This window comes from Podarcis filfolensis (assembly GCF_964270895.1).
Source record: "Podarcis filfolensis genome assembly, chromosome: 16".
Classification (NCBI taxonomy): domain Eukaryota; kingdom Metazoa; phylum Chordata; class Lepidosauria; order Squamata; family Lacertidae; genus Podarcis; species Podarcis filfolensis.
In genome coordinates this window covers 9,936,018-9,958,207 of record NC_139620.1, presented here as the reverse complement: position 1 = coordinate 9,958,207, position 22,190 = coordinate 9,936,018, and the positions used below count along the sequence as shown (strand labels likewise).

The 22,190-nt window shown below is 46.9% G+C and overlaps 1 protein-coding gene and 1 long non-coding RNA gene across 3 annotated transcripts in view; one reads left to right on the top strand and one right to left on the bottom strand.

Moving 5' to 3' along the window:
* Positions 1 to 1,431: 1,431 nt before the first annotated feature.
* FDPS (farnesyl diphosphate synthase) overlaps positions 1,432 to 22,190 on the bottom strand; it is a 27,652-nt gene continuing 6,893 nt past the window's right edge. The window contains exons 2-10 of one of the 2 annotated variants that reach the window (XM_083591420.1): positions 21,791 to 21,942; positions 19,471 to 19,611; positions 18,029 to 18,109; positions 15,702 to 15,824; positions 14,553 to 14,641; positions 13,950 to 14,022; positions 12,204 to 12,281; positions 6,900 to 7,034; positions 1,432 to 1,856 (exon numbers count right to left, since the gene is read on the bottom strand). In XM_083591420.1, coding sequence (XP_083447546.1) covers positions 1,656 to 1,856; positions 6,900 to 7,034; positions 12,204 to 12,281; positions 13,950 to 14,022; positions 14,553 to 14,641; positions 15,702 to 15,824; positions 18,029 to 18,109; positions 19,471 to 19,611; positions 21,791 to 21,942 — 1,073 coding nt within the window. In that variant the 3' untranslated portion in view covers positions 1,432 to 1,655. The remainder of the gene's footprint in view (positions 1,857 to 6,899; positions 7,035 to 12,203; positions 12,282 to 13,949; positions 14,023 to 14,552; positions 14,642 to 15,701; positions 15,825 to 18,028; positions 18,110 to 19,470; positions 19,612 to 21,790; positions 21,943 to 22,190) is intronic. The other variant, XM_083591421.1, reaches the window with a different exon arrangement.
* LOC310752013 lies at positions 8,038 to 10,469 on the top strand. The gene is made up of 2 exons (XR_014542788.1): positions 8,038 to 9,217; positions 10,145 to 10,469. It is a non-coding gene; the product is annotated as an uncharacterized lncRNA (long non-coding RNA).

Genomic DNA, 22,190 nt, shown 5'->3' with positions numbered 1-22,190 from the left:
AACGAATTAAGTACTTAACCCGAGGTACCACTGTATATGCCATCTTAAGCTCCTTGCAGAAAAAGGATTTTAATTTACAATTTGGACTTTTTTTTATGTTAGTTTCTTTCCATCTCTGAATTTTATTGATAGACTGGATGAGTATTTCATGTAGACAGCCTAGAACACAATTTCACAGGGTGGGTTGGGGGATTTGGGCCAAAAAACTGTATGCAAGTAAAAGCGTAAACATACAACAAAGGAGTATACAAAAGTCTCTAAAAGGAATATAAACGAGAGCCTGGTTTCAAAATAATTTATTGCTACAACCTCATTTTTCTCCAGCCTGTGCATTCCATTATGATAGGATGCTTGATACTACCCCCCCAAACATCATTTTCACCCCTGGGTGCTGCTCCAGAGCACTGTGGGAGGGTGGCAGGAGGGGGGTCTTCTTCATGCCCCCCCTCCCCAAAATGGGAACAGGTTTGTTTTGATCCGGGTGAATCGTTCTCCCTCCTGAGAAGGTATGTCAGGACATACAGTTAGCAACATTTACTATAGATACGCTCGGGGTGTGTGTGTGTGTGTGTGTGTGTGTGTGTGTGTGAGAGAGAGAGAGAGAGAGAGAGAGAGAGAGAGATATTAAAAGCACATCACTCCGCTCCCCCCCCCCCCAATATTAATAACTGTAGTTTACCCTTTCAGAGAGCAACAATTCTCAGGGCCCTTAAACTACAATTCTCGGGTTGTTGTTTTTCGGAGGGCTGCTTTAAATGCATGGTGCGTGTTGCAGAGATGATTACATTCAGCTACAGATCTTGTCTTCTTCTACAAACAAACAAAATTGTAGCTTAGAGGCTGGGAATGGGAGAAAGAGACCGAAGGAAGAAAAACCCTTAGCCAAAAATGCTCTCCTCATCACCACAGGACAGCTCACTCTGAGGTAAAGCAGTTTGCATTTAAGATGCAAAAAAAACCCAACACCCCCAAATTAAATCCCCATGTGCTTCATGGAAAGATTTTTAAATTTTATTTTAAATAGGCAGCCACCAGCTGTTTCTAAGAGATGTGGTGGCAGTGGCGGGGGGGGGGGGGGGGAGGGATAAAGATTCACTAGCAGGGTTGGGAGAAGTGGCCAGAGCACTGCAGGACACTGCTGATGCCAGCAGAACCAAAAAAAGGAAAAACATGGGAACTAGATGGGCATGTTTCTTGGGTTAAGCTGGACACTACTTGGTTTTAGCCCAGGGAACCCTGGGAACAGTCAGAAGTTTAAAGAGCAGTGAGAACACTTTGGATAGAGAGAGTGTGCCCAGTGGTGTAGCGTGGGTTGTCAGCACCCGGGGCAAGGCAAGTAATTTGCGCCCCCTAACCCGTGGATTTTAGCACTCGAGTGTGAGCGCGCCCCCCCCCCAGATGTTGCGCCCGGTGCGGCCGGCCCCCCCTGCACCCCCCACGCTACGCCACTGAGTGTGCCTTAGCCTTTTGGCCCCTTCAAACCACCACTCCCAGTGTCAGGGAGTTAACGAGATGACTGAACTAGGTTTCAAAAACAGGTTTTAAAGCAGTTCTACTAATCAATGGCGGGAAAGATGGGGAAAACCCACCCTCCCACACAAACACACATGTGACAAGTATTTATACGCTGGTTTCCTTCTTGATAGCCGAGTCTGTCATTTCTGCCTCTTGTAGATCTTCTGGGCCAGGCCAAGGAAGATCTGGCTCGGCAGACGTACAGCATGCTGGGAAATAAGGCCCGATAAGCACTGGTAGCTGCTCTCCTCATAGTCCTGGTAGATTTTCTTCAGGCCCAGCTCCTCATAGAGCTGTTTCACATGTGCAACTTTGTCCAGATCCTTTTGTCCATAGTTCTCCTAGAGGGGCAGAGATTTATTGATTTAAAAAAGGAGTGCTGCGAGGGCAGATTGAGGCTGCGAAAACACACCATGGCTTCCCCCTGAAAGGATGCTGGGAAGTGTAGTTCACTCCTCTCACAGAGCTACAGTTCCCAGCACCCTTCACAAACTATGGTTCCCAGGGATCTTTAAACGTGGGACAAGAGGCCCACATTCTACTCCAGTGACAAAACTAGAAGAAAATGCATCACCAAAAAAGGTGGGTGGGAGGACACATAATTGCATACGTGTAGATGCATAGATAGGGACGCGGGTGGTGCTGTGGGTTAAACCACAGAGCCTAGGACTTGCCGATCAGAAGGTCGGCGGTTCGAATCCCCGCGACGGGGTGAGCTCCCGTTGCTCGGTCCCTGCTCCTGCCAACCTAGCAGTTTGAAAGCACATCAAAGTGCAAGTAGATAAATAGGTACCGCTCCGGCGGGAAGGTAAACGGCGTTTCCATGCGCTGCTCTGGTTCGCCAGAAGCGGCTTAGTCATGCTGGCCACATGACCTGGAAGCTGTACGCCGGCTCCCTCGGCCAATAAAGCGAGATGAGCACCGCAACCCCAGAGTCGGTCACGACTGGACCTAATGGTCAGGGGTCCCTTTACCTTTACTTTTTAGATGCATAGATGCACATAGATGCACAATGACTAATGTTTTGGGGGGAAATGTTTTGGGTGGACTAATGTTTTGGGTAGAGAGGATTCTGGTGGGGCAGCTACTAGCATTCTTGGGTGACACCAATCATTTAGATCCCTTCTAATCCAGGTTCAGGCCTGGCCATGGGACTGAGTCATCCTTGGCGGTCCAGATGGATGACCTTGCAAAGAGTGGGGCAAGGGAGAGTGTGGCCTTGCTCCTGCTTCTTGACCTCCTCTTTGGCTTTTGATACCATCGACCATGGCATCTTCCTGGACCGGCTCTGGCGAATGGGAACTGGGTTCCAGTCCTACCTCCCGGACCAAATTCAGAAAGTAGCATCGGGAGAGTGCTTTTCGGCCCCCTGGAGTTTACGTTATCCCCGGCGCTATCTAATATCTGTATGAAACTGTTGGGAGTGGCCATTAGGACTTCTGGGGCAAGGTGCCGATGACACTCAGCTCTATTTCTCCATCGCATCTGAATCAAGTTACAGGGAACCAGGCAGAGGGCCTTCTTGGCAGTGGCACCCGCCTTGTGGAACACCCTCCCACCAGATGTCAAAGAGAACAACAACTACCAGGCTTTTAGAAGACATCTGAAGGCAGCCCTGCTTAGGGAAGCTTTTAATGTCTGATGCATTATTGTATTTTAATATTTTGTTGAAAGCTGCCCAGAGTGGCTGGGGACGCTCAGCCAGATGGGCGGGGTATAAATAATAAATTATTATCAGGTCAGGCCGTGCAGTTCTGAGAGCAGTGCCTTGGGTGCAGTTGGTGAGATGGATGGAGAAAACAAGCTGAGCCTGAATCCTGGCAGGGTGGAAGCACTGTGGGCGAGTGGGCAAAATTGGCTAGTTTTCTACATGGATGGGGTTCTGTTCCCTTTGAAGGAGCAGGTTCACCATCTTTGGGCTGCTTCTGCAATCCAGCTTTGTCACTGGAGGACCAGGTAGGCTAGTTGGCTAGAAATGCCTTCTACCAGCTGCAGCCGGTACAATAGCTATCGCCGTTCCTGGACCAGGAGAGCTTGGACAGAGCAGTTTCTGCGTTCGCTAGTTCAATACCATATGATTATTAATAATTATTCCACCTTCCCCTTTAAAATGCTCAAGAGAAACGCACTTTAGAAATGTCAGGAGGTGCAGCCTCGCTAATCAGGTACAGAGTTTTATAGCACCTTAACGAACAGATTATTCCATCCGTTTTTGTTCGTTCTTCAATTAATGGCGTGGATGTTCAGGTGTCGTAACTTGGCGAGGAATCTGATTCACCAGGTACATTTTGAGACACTGTATAAGGTTCCTTTGTTAGTCACTTATTTCATTTTAATATTTGTTAAAAGAGGAACAGGTCTTTTTCCCCCCCTGGCATATTGTCACCTGCCAGGGAAATCTGGCATTTTAAGTCTGCTTTATGTTGCAGTTTATTTGAGTCCGAGTTAACACAAACTTCAGTTCAAGTTACTTTGATACTGTCAGGCTTTTGCAATGGCTGGATGACTAGATACAAATAGATAGATCTAATTTATTATGATTCATCTTTCATCAGCAAACACAAAATTAACTCTTCTCATTGTTTTATCATGGTAAAATACTTCTTTCAACTCTCTTTTAGTGTTCTTGTGCCTTTGGGTGTTTTCCCCAAAAGGTATCTTAAAAAGGTAAAGGGACCCCTGACCATTAGGTCCAGTCGTGGCCGACTCTGGGGTTGCGGCGCTCATCTCGCTTTACTGGCCGAGGGAGCCGGCATACAGCTTCCGGGTCATGTGGCCAGCATGACTAAGCCACTTCTGGCGAACCAGAGCAGTGCATGGAAACACCGTTTACCTTCCCGCCAGAGCAGTATCTATTTATCTACTTGTGCTTTGATGTGCTTTTGAACTGCTAGGTTGGCAGGAGCAGAGAAAGAGCAATGGAACCTCACCCAGTTGCGGGGATTCGAATCGCCGACCTTCTGATCCAAGCCCTAGGCTGTGTGGTTTAGACCACAGCGCCACCTGCATCTATTTATTAAAGGTAAAGGGACCCCTGACCAGTAGGTCCAGTCGTGGCCGACTCTGGGGTTGCGGCGCTCATCTCGCTTTACTGGCTGAGGGAGCCGGCGTACAGCTTCCGGGTCATGTGGCCAGCATGACTAAGCCGCTTCTGGCGAACCAGAGCAGCACACGGAAACGCCGTTCACCTTCCCACCTTAGTGGTACCTATTTATCTACTTGCACTTTGACGTGCTTTCGAACTGCTAGGTTCGCAGGAGCAGGGACTGAGCAACGGGAGCTCACCCCGTCACGGGGATTCGAACCGCCAACTTTCTGATCTGAAAGCCCTAGGCTCTGTGGGCACTTCCGGGTTGGCGCCATCGCCGAATGGCGGACTCCCTCCGAGCTCCGGAGGGAGTCTGCTCGGCAGGGGCTGGGTTCTACCGCACCGGCGATGCGGGGACCCTTAGAAACCACGGTCACGGAGGCCGTGGACATGGAGACTCGGCTTGCACCGTTAGCGCCCTCCCGACTCGTGAAGGAGCCTTTTTAAAGGCTACGGATCGGGTGCCGGGGAGAAGCGTGGTGCCTTGAGTTCTCTGCTTCCCCTGCTGAGCGAAGCCGCATGCCATTCGGCGGAGAGCGCTGACTTCTTCCATTGAAAATTCGGACTTTTCAACAACAACCCGTGAGTAAATTTGGAAATCGGGTTCAAAAGGAGGAAAAAAAAAAAATTTTTTTTTTCGAATTGGATACGAGCGGGGGGGATCCAAAAAGGAAGTCAGCCCCCTCCCTATTGTAAACTTTCCAAAACAAGGACGGGGAAACCAAGACCCAAAAAGGCTTGCATTGCTGATAAAAATCCAAAATTTCACGATGGGGAACTACAAGAACTGTGCTGGAGGAGGAACTGGAGAAGGGAAACGCAACCCCCCCCCCTGGGAACCGGGGTAACTGAAGAGAGAGCCTGGTGAAAGGAGTCGGAGATCTTGACAGCTGTCAAAATAGCTGTCAAAGTCGAAAAGCGGAGTGGATTTTATTATGAGAACTTGGCTGGTTAAATTTGATACAATTTGCTACAACTTGTTAAAATTTGGATACAAAATGGCGAATATGGATAACAAATTGACTTTTGGATTAGAGGAAACAAAGATACAACAATCCCCCTTGAGGAGTTTCGGGACATTACAAGGATTGGGAAAGTGGAAAAACACCAATGGAACTTTACAGGACTGGTTATCTTCTGGGAAAGCTGCAAAACGGAAATAACATCTCGTCTTCAGGGTGTTTTCTTTTTTGTTTTTTTAAAGGAGACAATAGATTTTTCTATTGAAGAAAGGAAGGGACTGAACGTAAGGTTTTGCCCCTGAATAACAACCATCCCTGCAGACTTACCAAACTTTCGAACTACAACGTTTTAGCAGCGGAACAAAGGGAAATCAGACTACAACCTGGAAAGAACAATGGAGGGAGTTCTATTACAGTTTTATTAAAGACTGAAGTTAAAGTTTTGAAAAATAATGATAATAATAATAATTTTGATTTTCAAAAAAATTTATTTTTAATTTTAAAAAAGAAAAAGCCAGCAAGGAGTTGGGGAAAAGTTGTGATTTATGGTCTTAAGAATTCCAGGCAGACACCAGGGGTTGATGGTCAGGGGGAAATTAAACCGGGGACAGGGGGGGGAGAACTAAAACTCCAAAGGCTTGCCAACTTGGTTATTTTTTGCTGAATTGGTCTATTATTCATTATATTTTTTTTTATTCTCTACCTTTTCTGTTTCTATTATCTGGGGTGCTTCTTTTATTAAAAAATGGAAATTGTGGAATGACATGGGGTGGGTCTTGGGGAAAGAACACTGGGTTTTTTTTTTTCTTTTTTTTACTGTAAAACAAATTAAGTTTCAATTTGAATGGGGAACTTGTTTGGCCAACAATATGAAAGGGGAATATGGTAGGGGTGGGGGAAGGGGGGAGTCCAGTAAAGTGATATTTTTTGTATTTTTGAAAAATTTTAATAAATATTATTTAAAAAAAAAAAATGAAAGCCCTAGGCTCTGTGGTTTAACCCACAGCGCCACCCGCATCCCAAAAGGTAGCTTTGAAGAATGAAAAAGGAAATTGTCTAAAAAGAGGTTATTTGTCTTTTCCAGTTTCAATTGACTTCTGCACACTTGCTGGTGTTTTGCCGTAACTTGCATCAGGGTGTAAACTGGATTTTTTTAAAACCCATTTTGGCACCTGATGAAAAGCAGCTAAGCTCTTTTTCGAATCGCTGCTTGGATTTCAGAGATGGAGAAATCCACAGGTACCAACCAGCTTCTGGTCCCAGGGGGACAAAGAGGGATTATGGCTCCCCTCCCTCCCACGCTAGCAGGGCATGGAACTGTGAAGCCTCTTTACCTCTAGAAGTTGTCTCTGTTCTGCAGAGGCTCTTTTCAAGCACTGCACCACCAACCAGCTGCATTTGTTATCCTGGATGTCCGTTCCGATCTTCCCGGTCATTTCAGGGTCACCAAAGCAGTCAAGGAAATCATCCTGCAGGCAGGGAGAGTGTTAGTGCTGTGGCTTGACATTACCTGCACCGCTGGGCCCAGAGAAATTGCTAGAGAAGACCAAGGCGCCAATAGTATAGTGGCACATAACACGGTCTTGAAAGACCTACATTGGCTCCCAGTACGTTTCCGAGCACAATTCAAAGTGTTGGTGCTGACCTTTAAAACCCTTAACGGCCTCAGCTCAGTATACCTGAAGGAGCGACTCCACCTCCATCGTTCTGCCCGGACACTGAGGTCCAGCTCCGAGGGTCTTCTAGCGGTTCCCTCATTGCGAGAAGTGAGATTACAGGGAACCAGACAGAGGGCCTTCTCGGTAGTGGCGCCCACCCTGTGGAACGCCCTCCCATCAGATGTCAAAGCGATAAACAACTACCTGACATTCAGAAGACAGGCAGCCCTGTTCAGGGAAGTTTTTAATGTGTGACATTTTAGTGTATTTTTGGTCTCTGTGGAAGCCACCCAGAGTGGCTGGGGAAACCCAGCCAGATGGGCAGGGTACAAATAAATTATTATTATTATTATTTTTATTATTATTATTATTATTATGGCAGATTCTGAAGTGCAGGGCCCCTTCATGGCCCTCACCGCCATGCCCCCTCACCACCACGCCACCCTTTATAAGATTATGTAATACAGTGGTACCTCAGGTGAAGAACTTAATTCATTCTGGAGGTCTGTTCTTAACCTGAAACTGTTCTTAACCTGAGGTTCCACTTTAGCTAATGGGGCCTCCCGCTGCCGCCACACGATTTCTGTTCTCATCCTGAAGCAAAGTTCTTAACCTGAGGTACTATTTCTGGGTTAGCGGCGTCTGTAACCTGAAGCGTCTGTTACCCGAGGTACCACTGTACTTCTAAAAACATATAGCAATAATTAAGGAGGCTTTGCAACGCTCAGTGCAGATCTCCAGATGCTGTCTTTCAGCTAAGATCTGCTAATCTCTCTGCATGCACATGGGCAAATAATTCGAGGTGCTCCAGTACCTTCTTTTGAAACGATTTTCCACGGCATTCTGTTGCGCGTAACAGAGCTCGCTCCATCGCCCCTGCTGCTCTCTTGCATGGGGCTCTTAGACTTGAGGGCCCCTGTGAGCAGGGAGGCTGGATCCAGCCTAGCTGGCGAGAGGGGTAGCATGTGGCAGAGCCAGCTCCTCGCTGTCTGCAGTTTGGGAACACAGGAAACTGCCATTGGCCCATCTGGCTCCATTTTGCCTATACTGGCTGGTAGCAGCTCTCTGAAGGTGCCTGGGATTGAACCTGGGACCTTCTACATGCAAAGCAACTGCTCTACCACTGAGCTCCAGCTCTTCTCCTCGTATTCAGGGGACCTCTGTTAAGGATAATGGTTTAATTTCCTGAAATGGGAATGTTTACTTAGGTTGGGTTACTGTGTATTTTTAACATGAGGTTTCCCCCCCACTTTGGCAGTAGCCCTCGTGTGATTGGCTGAGTCACACGAGAGAGGCATTCCATTCCGTTGTGACTGTTATTCCAGTAACTGTCGTTTTTAACTGCTTTCTGCTTCTCTGTCTGTGAGGAGAACGGCTGCTCTGCTGGGGACAGTGTTGTGTCAGTGTGATCTGTCTGAAGTCAAACAGACAGAGGAAGATCCCTAAACATTAATAGGAGGAAACCTGTGCATGAAATTGTAAATATATTCTTCACAGTTATATGTTTATGAAAGTAAGGTTCTGGACACTGTATAGTCTTTACAAAGAAGTTATCAGTTACCTACAAGAGTGATTTAGCTTCCTTGCTGTAATCTACTCTGTTACTTCCCATATCAACAAAAAAAATAAATTATAAATATATACATACATTTATACACACACACACAAACATATACTGCCTTGGACATATAATGTTTATACTCTTCCCCTGCCATTGATCTCCAGCAACAGGTTACTCAGTGGAAGGACAAAAAAAAATGCAGAGATATCAATTATGGGCATTCAACAAGGTTCCAGCCGGAAGCTGCCATAACATGGGTTCCTGGTTGCCATGACGACCAAAGCCAGCCACCCTTGAAAAGAAAATTGGCAGCAGAGAGACTGAGGAGAGGCAGAGGCTGCTAGATCGATCGTGTAGAGCAAAGATGGGAAACCTTGCGCAGACCGAGGGCCACAAGTCAGTGGTAGCTGGGGCCAGGGGCAAAAGTGGGCACGTAAGCTTTGGCTTTGTGCGGTAGGCTACTTTCTACACACACACACCAGGCAAGCAAGAGGAATGAGGTTCTGCCAGGCAAAAATATTTGAGGAAGGTGGAAGGCTGAGTTGGTGTGCGGCCTGAGGAAGAGACCTGAGGGCCAAAGAGAGAAGCCTGGAGGGTTAAAGTATGTCCCCCTCAAGCCTGATGTTCCCCACATTTGAGCAGAGACCGTAACTTATATGGAAACAGGGTCATGAAATGAAAGCTCCATCCACTTGATACATTTAAAGCAGTATCATGCCACTTTAAACACTCATAGTAAGGTAAAGGGACCCCTGACCATTAGGTCCAGTCGTGGCCGACTCTGGGGTTGCGGCGCTCATCTCGCTTTATTAGCCGAGGGAGCCGGCGTACAGCTTCCGGGTCATGTGGCCAGCATGACTAAGCCGCTTCTGGCGAACCAGAGCAGCGCACGGAAACGCTGTTTATCTTCCCGCCGGAGCAGTACCTATTTATCTACTTGCACTCTGACGTGCTTTTGAACTGCTAGGTTGGCAGGAGCAGGGGCTGAGCAACGGGAGCTCACCCCGTCACAGGGATTCGAACCGCCGAATTTATTATCGGCAAGCCCTAGGCTCTGTGGATTAACTCACAGCGCCACCCGCGTCCCTTAAACACTCATGGCTTCCCCCAAAGGATCCTGGGAAACTGTCTTTTGTTCAAGGTGCTGTGAGTTGTTAGGAAGAGGCCTCTATTCCCTTCACAGAGCTGCAGTTTCTCAGAGTGGCTTAACCACTGATCCCTCTCCCCAGGGAACCCTGGGAATTACAGCTTTGTAATGGGAACAGGGGGTCTCCTAATGTCTGGACATGTCTACAAGCTCGACTCTCTAAAAAAACGTATACAGCGCAGGCTTACGTGCGGTTCCTATGTACCCTGGCAGGTCCAAGCCTGCTTGAAACTATGTTGGGTGCCTTAATACCTGTCTGGATCATCCCACACACGTTAATGATTGGTTTCTAATCTGTAACTAAAGGACCATCTTGCAATGAGGGAAGAAGAAACATTAACAGCTTTTTCTAAATAAGCAAGTTGTCTTGTGAATTTTTTTTTAAGTGATGCTTACTGTTGTAATAATCTTATGTAACCTGCTTTATGATGTCTGCCCGAAAAGCAGCATATCTTGCTTTGTATGTCATGAGTCTATCTCATATATTAGTTTCACCTTTTAAGTTGAATTACTGAAATAAATGAACTTTTCCACGATATTCTAATTTTTCGAGTTTCACCTGTATTACTGCCAATGAATGAATGAATGGGGTCCAATCAGTGGGAACCAAATACAAGGATAAGATATGACTTTGAGTTACTTTGATAAGCTATCACCGTATTTTTCTGTGTATAAGAGGCCCCATGTATAAGACACCCTCTATTTTTGGGGACTCCAAATTAAGAAAACACCCCTCAGCACTACCCGTGTATAAGACGAGCCCCAATTTTAAACCTACTTTTTTGGTAAAAAAAACACCCTAGTCTTCTACACGGAAAAATACAGTATGTAACTCTCTCTGACCCTGGCTTGCAAAAGCAGCATACACCATTTCAGTTACCCTAAGGACTGAAGTTTTAAAACTGCATTCTTCTGGGGGAAAAAACCATAGTAATTTCCTTCTTCCTATTCTTTCCCCACTTATGCAACTTTTAATAAGAGGAAGGAAGGGGGAGAAAAAAGGGGTTTTAGGCAAAATATCAGCTAGCCTGATCTAACAAGTAGTGCAATTTTGGGTTTCCTGGTTCAAACCTGTTCCATGTTCCTTCAGGGTAGTAACTTGACAAACGTCAACTTAGAAGTCAAGTCCAGCTGCGAGATGTAACCTTGTCTACTACTACCCTTGTCTACACAAAAGTATGTCCTGGGGTTTAGTTAGAAATGCAGCCTTGAATCATGACAGATAACCAGCAACAACATGCTCCCTGCCTGATTTAAAATAACAGGAAAGGTGCTGGTCCTCGTGGAGCTAACCATCGAAAGAATGGAGAGGGAGAGAAAGAGAAGAAGAACAAAAGTATGCACAGAAAAAGGGTCCACCGCAGCTTCGCCTCTGATCCCTGACCTCCTTGTTGAAACAAAATATTACATGCTCTGAGTATTTGGCAAATTAAGGCCATATCCACATGAGTCCTGGGAACTGATCAGAGAACTACAGTTCCCAGAGTTCTGTGAAAGAAGCATTGACTATTAAACCACTCTGAGAATTGTAGCTCTGTACAGGGAATTGAGGGGTCTCTTAACAACTTGCAGTACTCTTAAACTACAGTTCCCAGAGTTCTTTGGGGGAAGCCATGACTATTCCTGGTACAACACTGCTTTAAATAAATAAATAATAATAATTTATTATTTATACTCCGCCCATCTGGCTGCTCTGGGCGGCTCCCAACCGAATACAGTCATACCTTGGGATGAATACGCTTCAGCTTAAATATTTTCGGGTTGCGCTCCGCGGCGACCCGGAAGTAACGGAGTGCGCTACATCCAGGTTTTGCCGCTCGCGCATGTGCAGACGCTCAAAATGACGTAAGACGCATGCAGTGAAACGTGACCCGCAGTTGCGTCTTACGTTCGCTTCAGGATGCGAACGGGGCTCTAGAATGGATCCCATTCGCATCCAGAGGTACCACTGTATTAAAAACACAATACAGCACTAAACATTAAAAACGTTCCGAAACAGGTCTGCCTTCAGATGCCTTTTAAAAGTCTGGTAGTTGTTGTTCTCTTTGACATCTGGTGGGAGGGCGTTCCACAGGGCGGGCGCCACTACCAAGAAGGCCCTCCACCTGGTTCCCTGTAACTTCACTTCTTGTGGTGAGGGAACCACCAGAAGGCCCTTGGCACTGGACCTTAGTGTCTGGGCTGAATGATGGGGGTGGAGACGCTCCTTCAGGTATACAGGATGGTGTAGATGTGGACAGAGATCTCCATAAGTAAGAGAAGAAAAACACACCTGGATCTGGAAGAACTCTCCCATCTGTAATAGGATGGTCCTCGCATGAGCATGTTCCTCTTCACTGTCTATGCCAGCCTGGAGAAGAGAAGACAGGCAAAACATTTAAAAGTTACTTTGGGAGCCATTTCTCCTGGGAAGCCATTACCTGAGCTCTCACAAAAACTACATTTACCAGAATTCTCTGGGGGCAGGGAGGCAAGAGTCATTAGTATTCCCTTCTGTAAAAAACATCCAGGCACATCAAGGCTACTTTTGAAGGCCTTGCTCCTCATTTCTTCTATTGGAGGGGTCAGTGCAGGACAGGGGCCTTCCCATTGTCTGCAGTGAGTTTACAAAAAGTGTTCTTGTATTAAGGCTGCCCTTTCTCTATCCATTTTAGTACTTTGGCAAAGACAGTTTTGCTTCTGCAAGCATTTGGGATCCAACAACCTATGAATAAATAATCTATTTGATGGCCGGAGGCTTCTTAGATTTTTTTAAAAATTTGCTTTGTTATTTGATGACCATATTTGGTTTTTTTAATATATATATATATAATGTTGTTTTGTGTGCAGCTGTGTGGCTCAATGAATACACACTATTGTTAAACAGAGTTACCCAAGAGAATGACTTGCTCAAAGATTCAAATAAAAGATTCCAAATGCATACATTCTCCCCTTTAGGAGTGGGAACCAAACGACAACTTGGGTCCCCGCAAACCCTTCTTGTTTTTATTTATTCTCACTGCATTTTTGCAGACAATTGCCTGAGCGGCTCACACCAATTAAAAATGAAAATGAGGGAGAGAGACTGAGGGAGTGGGGCCCAGCTCTCAGAGTTACAAACTAAAGCACACAGCGCACAAGGGGAAAAGGGAAGTCGAGGGGAAAGGTAGAGGAAGGAGTTATTCCAAGAACAGAACAAAGGAGCGTCTCCACTCCCATCATCCAGCCCGGATACTGAGATCCAGCACTGAGGGCCTTCTAGCAGTTCCCTCGCTGCGAGAAGCCAAGTTACAGGGAACCAGGCAGAGGGCCTGCTCGGTTGTGGCACCTGCCCTGTGGAACGCCCTCCCAGCAGATGTCTTTACTTTTAAAAGACACCTGAAGGCGGCCCTGTTTAGGGAAGTTTTTAATGTCTGACGCTGTATTGTTTTTGATATTTGGTTGGAAGCCACCCAGAGTGGCTGGGGAGACCCAGTCAGATGGGTGGGGTATAAATAATAATAATAATAATAATAATAATAATAATAATATTATTATTATTATTATTATTATTATTATTATTATTATTATTATTATTGCTATAAGAGGGCAGTTATATCCAGTTCAGGGCAGGCTGACCTTTCCTTGCAGGTGTTTTCGTTTGGGTAGTGGTCGATAGCTCTAGGGCCAGGCTGTTCTTCCCCCTTGCTGCTCTTCCTGGCAGGGAGGGAATGCAGCCTCAAAGGGCCCTTTGCCCTCTGGCACATGGGCTGGGATCAGTGTGTCCGCTTCTGTTGCTTCTGGGGAAACGTTCTTGCTAGCAGGGAGGAGGAAGCAATCCACAATTTGCAGCTGGTCCTTCTCTGACTGATGGATGGGACTAGGTTGGCGGCCCCCTGACCTTGCTATTCCTGGGAGCCAGGGACCCTAGGACTCCTAGCTAAGGGCAGAATCCTGAACATGCTTGGCCTTCAGCTCTCCAGCCCCAGGAAAACTTGTCTTTGCGACACCCTCCCTCCCTGCCAAGCAACATTGATATTGCAAAAGTCCATTCACTCACCATGTACATTGCAGCTGCCACTGGGAGGTAGAATGAATAGAAGGCCGTCTTGTATTTGACAATCGTTTTGTACCTGCCAGAGAAGGGCATCCACGGTTCAAGGTTAGAGCCGGTCACAACTTGAAAGCCTTCCAGCTTTGAATTATAAATATGCAACGCACTACAGGCTGCAACTCCTGCTTGCATTGCTCACCAACATAGCTGTCAACGTTTCCCTTTTTTTAAAGGGAAATTCCCTTATTCCGAATAGGATTCCTCACAAGAGAAGGGAAAAGTTGACAGCTATGCACACCAATTCTGTCTACCCAGCACCCCCTTTGCCAACCCTCAGCGACAACAACAAAACCTCACAGCTCCCCTTTATTATAAAAAAGGGTCAGGTTGTGTTCAAATAAGTTATACACTCAGAACAGAGCCACAGAAATTAATATATCCAAGCTAGGTCATGTCCATTAATAGCAATGAGCCAACTCTGAATAGGACCAACAATGGATGCAGCGCTTTGTTCTTTTTGTAGATTTAATTATCAATAAGCATCATTGCGCGACTTTTTTTCTGGGCCGAGTCCAATACTATTTCCTTGTCATCTCAATAGCTTCTCACCTCTGTTCTGTGAAGCGGTTCAGATCCACCTTAGATGGGGGAGCAGTGATAAGATCCAGGGCTTGCCCCAGTTCAGTCTGGTATGATGTCTGGGGGGTGGGGAGAGCAGGAACAGGATAAGAGCAGAAAATTAAGATTGATAAACCACCAGCTCCCTGCTATTCCTATGAAGAAATGTTGCAAAGTGTCTCATTTTTAAAAAACAGGCCCGATCAGGGTCGTCTGCTACTTCTTCACAGACCTCCCTCACCAAAGCGCAACTTAGATATATGTTAATTAAAGGAATAAAGAGAAGGCACTGATGTTATTTTCCTACCCAAAAGACACGGCTTCTCAACTAATGGCAGTAGTAGAGGATGTGATCGAGATTTCCCAACTTGGTGAAGGGGAAAGATTCTAGTCTTCAAGATTAACCTTTGAAAGCAGAGTGAGAAAGAATGTGCTGCCACGTTTGGGGGGAAAGGGCTGCTTTTTTGAAAGCAGAGCAAGGTTTGCAAAAGTAAACTGCAGAAGAGGGGACTCAGGGCTTCTTGGAGGAGTTATGGGCCCCAGAGCCAGACCCTCCAGTGTGCTTCTCTCACAAGGGTGCTTTCTCCATTAGCCTTAAGGCTGCTATAATGGTCAAAGGGTGAGATTAGGACCAGGGCTTAAATCCCCAAACAGCCATGCAGCTCATAGGGTGACCTTGGGCCTGTCAGGCCTAAGCAACATAACAGGGTTAGGTTGTGGGGATAAAATGGAAGGGTGGTGGGGTAGAATTAAAAAAAAAAGAAGAAGCTTATGCTATCCCCAAAGATGGGTTTAAAATAAAAGAGAGAAAATATTTTCCTGCTGATTAAATCTGCAACAAGTGCCCCCTCAGACCTTTCTGCGGATGTGGGAACAGGGGGTGCCGTGAAAAAGCAATGGGGGTGTGTGCAGTCTTCCTTTTGGTCAGGGAGTATATTCTCTGCAGGTCAAAATGGCCTCTGCCACACTCAAGCCCGCAAATTCTCCCCTCCCCTCCATGAAGCGGAAGCAGTTTCCATGGCAACAGAAGGACCTTCCATCAGGAGCAAAGGCTTCGGCCCAGTCCCCAGCATATAGACAGTGTTGAAAAACGACAGTGTTGAAACGACGATAGCCTGTCACGGCAGGGCCTAAACCCACCTGGAGAAACAGCTCCAGCAAGTTCAGGTAGTATGGCTGACCCCGGCAGTATCGCTTCAGCAAGCGGTAGATGAGGGACTCAAGCAAGAAAGCATCGTTCACGGCATCCAGGCCAATTCCTTCCTGGGGGACAGAAAGGAAGGAAAAACAGTTCAATGTATTAGTGACTAGGCACACACTCCAGCTCATAGTCGAGGCTGCAGTCCTGTGATGCTTACCTGGGAGTAAGCTCCATTGGACTCAGTGGAATTTACTTCTGAGGAGACTGGCATAGGACTGTGGCGTTAATTACTAAGGAGTCTGTAGAAGCTTTGACCCTGAGAGGGGAATGGATTATAACCCATCTAAAAATGTAAGAAGAGCCTGCAGGATCAGGCCAATGGCCATCTAGCCTAGCATCATGTTCTCATGCAGGATCCAGCCACAACAGCGCTCTTTCCTCCCGCGGTTTCCGGCTGCTGATATTCAGAAGCATTACTGCCTCTGAGGCAGAGTGCAGCCATCACCGCTGGCAGCCATTATCCGCTGTGAATTTGCCCAATCCTCTTTTACAGCCGTCCAAGTTGGTGGCCTTCCTGTGGCAGGGAGTTCCACAGTTTAACAACACGCCAGTACACACCCACCTGATTGTGCATTTATGTGCACTAAAGTGGCACGGGATGGTCAGCCTGGCGATTCAAACATACTGTACTGGATCTAATAATATATGTTTTTGAACGGCCGGTGGTAGCTAGTTATCTCTCCACCAAAATGGTATCTAAAAAAATAATCAGTGGAGGATATTCTATCAGGTTATAAGAGAGGGAGCCGTAAGGCCTCTCCATCAGTTTTGCCGAAAGGCTAGCAACTTTTAGCTCCTCTAGATTCCCTCCTCCCCATTCACTACAAGATCTCTGGGCTGCACCCAGCTAAGTTTTATTCAGTATAGTCCCATTGAAATGAATGGACATAAGCTGGCCATGACCATTCATTTCAATGGGTCTATTCAGAGTAGGACTAGCACTGAGTCCTACATTCCTCTGTAGCCAAGTAATTAAGCTTGCTTTTCTCACCTTCCCTCATAGTCCAGTTTCCCTTTTGTGTTGTGTCTCTGTGATTTCCTTCCATCATTGATATTTGCATTTAAAAAGCTGATCATAATCAACAGCACAGAGTGAATGAGCACAGCAGACGGACAACAATAGGCAATAGCGAAGACGTGGGGCTTGATGCAATAAACAAAAGTGTTATTCGTTTTCTATCTGCAAAATCCTGGCAAGTATGAGATGAAGGGAAAGGGTTGGGATCCAACTAAGTTCTACGTGGAGCAGACACACTGAAGAAGTGAAGAGTCATACTTATTAATTTAAATGGGTGTGCTCTGAGAGGGACGCAGTTGGCGCTGTGGGTTAAACCACAGAGCCTAGGACTTGCCGATCAGAAGGTCGGCGGTTCAAATCCCCGTCACGGGGTGAGCGCCCATTGCTCGGTCCCTGCTCCTGCCAACCTAGCAGTTCGAAAGCACGTCAAAGTGCAAGTAGATAAATAGGTACCGCTCCGGCGGGAAGGTAAACGGCATTTCCGTGCGCTGCTCTGGTTCGCCAGAAGCGGCTTAGTCATGCTGGCCACATGACCCGGAAGCTGTACACCGGCTCCCTCAACCAATAAAGCGAGATGAGCGCCGCAACCCCAGAGTCGGTTACGACTGGACCTAATGGTCAGGGGTCCCTTTACCTTACTCTGAGAGTAGGACCAACATTGGCTGCAACCAGAAGACTCCTAGATGAGAAGGTGTCGCATCCAGGGGCTTAAGCCCCTGCACATATAAATGAAAGCAGGCAACGTGGACCCCATTCCCCAACGCTCAGGACATTCAATCATCTGTCACCCAGAGCTGCTCTTGCACAACCTAGTGCCCTCCAGACATTGTTGGATTACAGCTATCATCCCTTGCCACTGGCCACACTGGCTGGAGCTGATAGGAGCTGGGATCCAATAACATCTGGTGGACCAGGTTGGCAAGGAACCTACCATCTGGTACACAGACTCAACAGAATCAGAAGACCAGGATCCAGATAAACCACCCAACTCACAAGCTGCCTGGGCCAATGAGAGATTTCAGGCTAGATCCTGGAAACTGGACATCCTCCCTAGGACAGGGAGCCTACAACCCTCCAGATGTTGATGAACAGCAAATCCCATCATCCTTGATGGCCACGCTCACTGGGGCTGATGGGAGTTGGAGTCTTGACAGCATCCAGAGGGCCACAGGTTGCTGTTCCCTTCATTGTAATGGCCAACCCACGTGCCACAGAGGTCAGGCAAACCCTAGAAACCGTCGTCCCTACCTTTTTGTACCAACAGGGATGGCCCCGGCGGGTCTCCGAATAGTCCATGATGTCATCTGCCACCAGGAAAAAGGCCTGCAGCTGAAATCAAACCAGATTCCACCCCCATATTATTATTGCATACTGTAATACTAGGGGTTGTCACACCCGCTCCCTCCCCTAGCCAATACCAGCTACCCCTTTGCCCATCCTCCACACCTGCCCATCCCTCACCTATCACCCCATGCCTCCCCCATAGCTCACCTGGAGCCCCACCCCCTTTAAAGGCATGTTCAGCAAAGGAAGACGCTTCACACAGACTCTGCTAAATTGCTGTGTGAAAGGCAGGTTTAAATGAGGAGGGAGGCACTTCAGAGCCTCCCGTTATGCTTTTTAAACAGCTCACTTGGGCCGGTCAGTCCGCCATTTCTCAAGCTGCAAGATAATGGTAAGGTTGTTGTCACGGTCTTGCAGCTTGAGAAATGGCAGGCCTTCCTATATATAGGAAGATAAAGGCCAGATAACAATGAGGGAACGTTTTTTCAAATGTGGTGCATGTATGAAAAGCCAAAGGTTTGGGGAAAATGATACACAACGAAATGAAAATGTAAAAAAAGTCTAAACTGGTAATTCCCCAAAATCCTGAGGCCTTTCCTTTAGTGATAATAGGATTAGAGACCCCCAAAAATCAGATTAACTTATTTATGTATGCAACAACAGCAGCTTGAATCTTGTATGCACAGAACTGGAAAGAAGAGAAAACACCAAGGAAAGAATGGATTTTAAAGCTAATGGACGATGCAGAACTGGTGGCGCTAACAGCAAAAATAAGATGCCAACATGACAGAATAGAAGCTCTTTTTGGAATATCTGAAAATATACCATAATCAGATGGAATTGCGAGCAGGATTTGAAACATGAGCAGCGGTAGAAAAATTATAGTTTAGGCAAAATGTTTATTAGAATGCAGTATGGAAATGGGAAGTGACTAAGAATAGCATGGAGGGAAAGGCAGGAACTCAAAAGTTTAGAGAGAAATGTGTAACCAATTTGAAATCTGGAATTTCTATGTAAACATTTTAAAGTCTGGTGAAAATTTGACACAAAAGAAGGTAACGAGCCCTGCTACAGCCGGCGATGTAGTCCAGTAGTCACTGCAGCCAATCACATTGCTATGGGAAGCCCAAAGGCAGGACCAGAGTGCAAGGGCAGTTATCCCAACCTGCAATTCCCAGCCATTTCAAAAGCATGCTTCCTCCAAGATCAGGAAGTAGAGCCCTGCCATTGTGACTAGTAGGTCTGCTCACCTCAGAACAAGCAGAAATTGTATTTCTCAAGCATGGGTGTCACATCCACACAAAATGAGATTAGACATAAACCCGGCCAGATATGGCAAGCCTGGGGAAACACCCTTTTATTTCCACATCACCAGATAACAGGGATAATGTGTTCAAAACACCCACCAGTTCAATGCACCATCCGACAGCTAGAGCACGTTGGAAGCTCTTCGGATCCTGCTGCTCTGGCGCAGCCAGCTCCCGGAAAGCAGCCACCACCGTCAGGCCCCGGTTATATTTTCCCCCGACGGCATTGTATTCCACGATCTGCAAGGGAACAGGGAGGAATGACAGTTGCCCTCACCCCCATAGTTACAGACTCCAGGATAGAGGAAGCTTTTTGCTACTGAAAGCAGGCTCCAGAATAGAGATGGAGGAACCTGTGGCCCTGCAGCTCCCATCAGCCCCATTAGCAGGCATGGCCAATGGTCAGAGATGGCAGACGTGGTAGTTCAGTAACATCTGGAGGGACACCGGTTCTTGCCTCCATCTTAGACCAGTCATGTCCCAACCAGTCAGGGATCACATATTAAGTGAGGTGTAAAGCGGGTGGCGCTGTGGGTTAAACCACAGAGCCTAGGACTTGCCGATCAAAAGGTCGGCGGTTCAAATCCCCGCGACGGGGTGAGCTCCTGTTGCTCAGTCCCTGCTCCTGCCAACCTAGCAGTTCGAAAGTACGTCAAAGTGAAAGTAGATAAATAGGTACCACTCCAGCGGGAAGGTAAACGGCGTTTCTGTGCACTGCTCTGGTTCTCCAGAAGCGGCTTAGTCATGCTGGCCACATGACCCGGAAGCTGTACGCCGGCTCCCTCGGCCAATAAAGCGAGATGAGTGCTGCAACCCCAGAGTCGTGCACGACTGGACCCAACTGTCAGGGGTCCCTTTACCTTTACCTAAAAGCAGGGATGGGGAATACCTGTGGCCCTCCAGATGTTGACTCGAGCTCCCATCAGTCCCAGCCAGAACGGCCAATGACCAGAAGTTGTAGTCCTCCCATCCTGTAAAGCAGTGTTTCTTCAGCTGTTTTTGGGCTGCCCATTATCCCTAGCTAGCAAGACCAGTGGTCAGGGATGATGGGAATTGTAGTCCGAAAGCAGCTGGAGACCCACGTTTGGGAAATACTGCTGTAAGCGTATTTGCTATTAGGTTGTGAAACAATATCCATTGCACACATACATTGCACACACAATTGCTAACAGCAACAAAACTCCCTACTTATGATTTCAACAGACATTCAGAGGCCCACAGTTCCAATGCTGGAAATAATATATAGACGTAATGGCTCACAATCACTGACAGGCTTATTTGCCTAATCCCATTTTTTTTTTTTAAAGATATTTATTGAGATTTTACAAAAACATAAATTTGCCTAATCCCATTTAACAGCCATCACTAACGCATCATAGAAGCGAATTCCATAGCTTAATCAAAAGCCTTGTGAAGAAGTCCTCCTTTTTGTCTGTCCTGAATCTTCCAACATTTGGCTTCACTGAATGGCTCCTGACTTCTGCGACGAGAAAATATTTTCTTTGTCCACTTTTCCCACACTTTGCACCATTTTATACGCAGCCGGCACATCCTCCCTTACTTGCTTTCCCCCACGCATTTAAAGCACAATGATACCACTTTAAACAGCCACGGCTTCCCCCAAAGAACTCTGGGAGATGTAGTCTGTTAAGGGTGCTGAGAGCAGACCCTTAATCCCCTAACAGAGTTACAACTCCCAGAGTTCCCTGGGAAAAGTGAAACCACTCTGAGGCAGAAAGACAGAATAGGCCCCAAGCGCCATGAAGTCACTACCTTGCTGAAGCCTGGATGTGCCTGGGAGGCAAATGTAAACAAATGGAACAAGGAAGAAAATGATTGTAATAAATGAGACAGAAGAACAGCACGATTTGCCCTTTAGATGAGGCGCATGCCTTAGGGAGATGAAACTGCCCCAAATATACAGCACCACAGCTTAAGGCAAGGCCTTTATAGGCCTGAATGCCTGTCTTAGATCATCATGTCCCAACCAGTCAGGGATCACATAAAGATATATTTGGGTTTTTGGGTGTCTGCCCTAGATGGCCCCTTCTGGTCCCTCTCCCAGAAAGAACATACACAACACACACACACACACACACACACACACACACACACACTTTACTTTTTCTAATGGATGACGAAGTTGGATGAAGTTGAACAAAAAGCCCATAGAGCCCAAAGAGCAAGTGGGAAAGAACATCACTCTCCCAACTTCCTTCTTCATCTGTTTTTCTCAAGGAAGAAAGGTGATGACCCTCTATATCTCATGACCAAGGGGGCAGAGAGTTGGGGGCTCAGAGGCTTTGTGGACAAGCAGAGGAAGACCTGAAGAAGGCCGCTGTGCCCACGAGCACCATGTTGGCAACCACCAGCTTCAAGTTTCCATTAAAAGCCTTTTCAATCAAGCTCACGCCGTCACCTGCTTCAGCCTGGCGACAGCATCAGACACCTCTGCGTTGTGGAGGTCATCTTCCGTCAGATCCTTCACAACTTGGGGGAAGAACCCCACAAACTGGTCCCTGTCCGTGGCCGCTGCCGCCGCCTCCACTCCATTCTGGCTCATTCTTCTATCTGGAAAAGAGAAGCGCATGGCCATGGAATTACATAAGGCAAGGCACCCACACACATTGTGATATGTCTACACACAAGGAAGCTGGCATAAGTCTCTAGAGCAACAGAAGGCAGCCTACACCCAAGGCAATTGCACAACGTGGGCTGAACTTTTTTTTGGAGTTCTAAGCAAGAACCCAACCCAGGAGGTCCTGGCTCCAATCTGCTCCCTCCTAAAGGAGTCTTCTTCCCCCATCCATTTGCTCTAA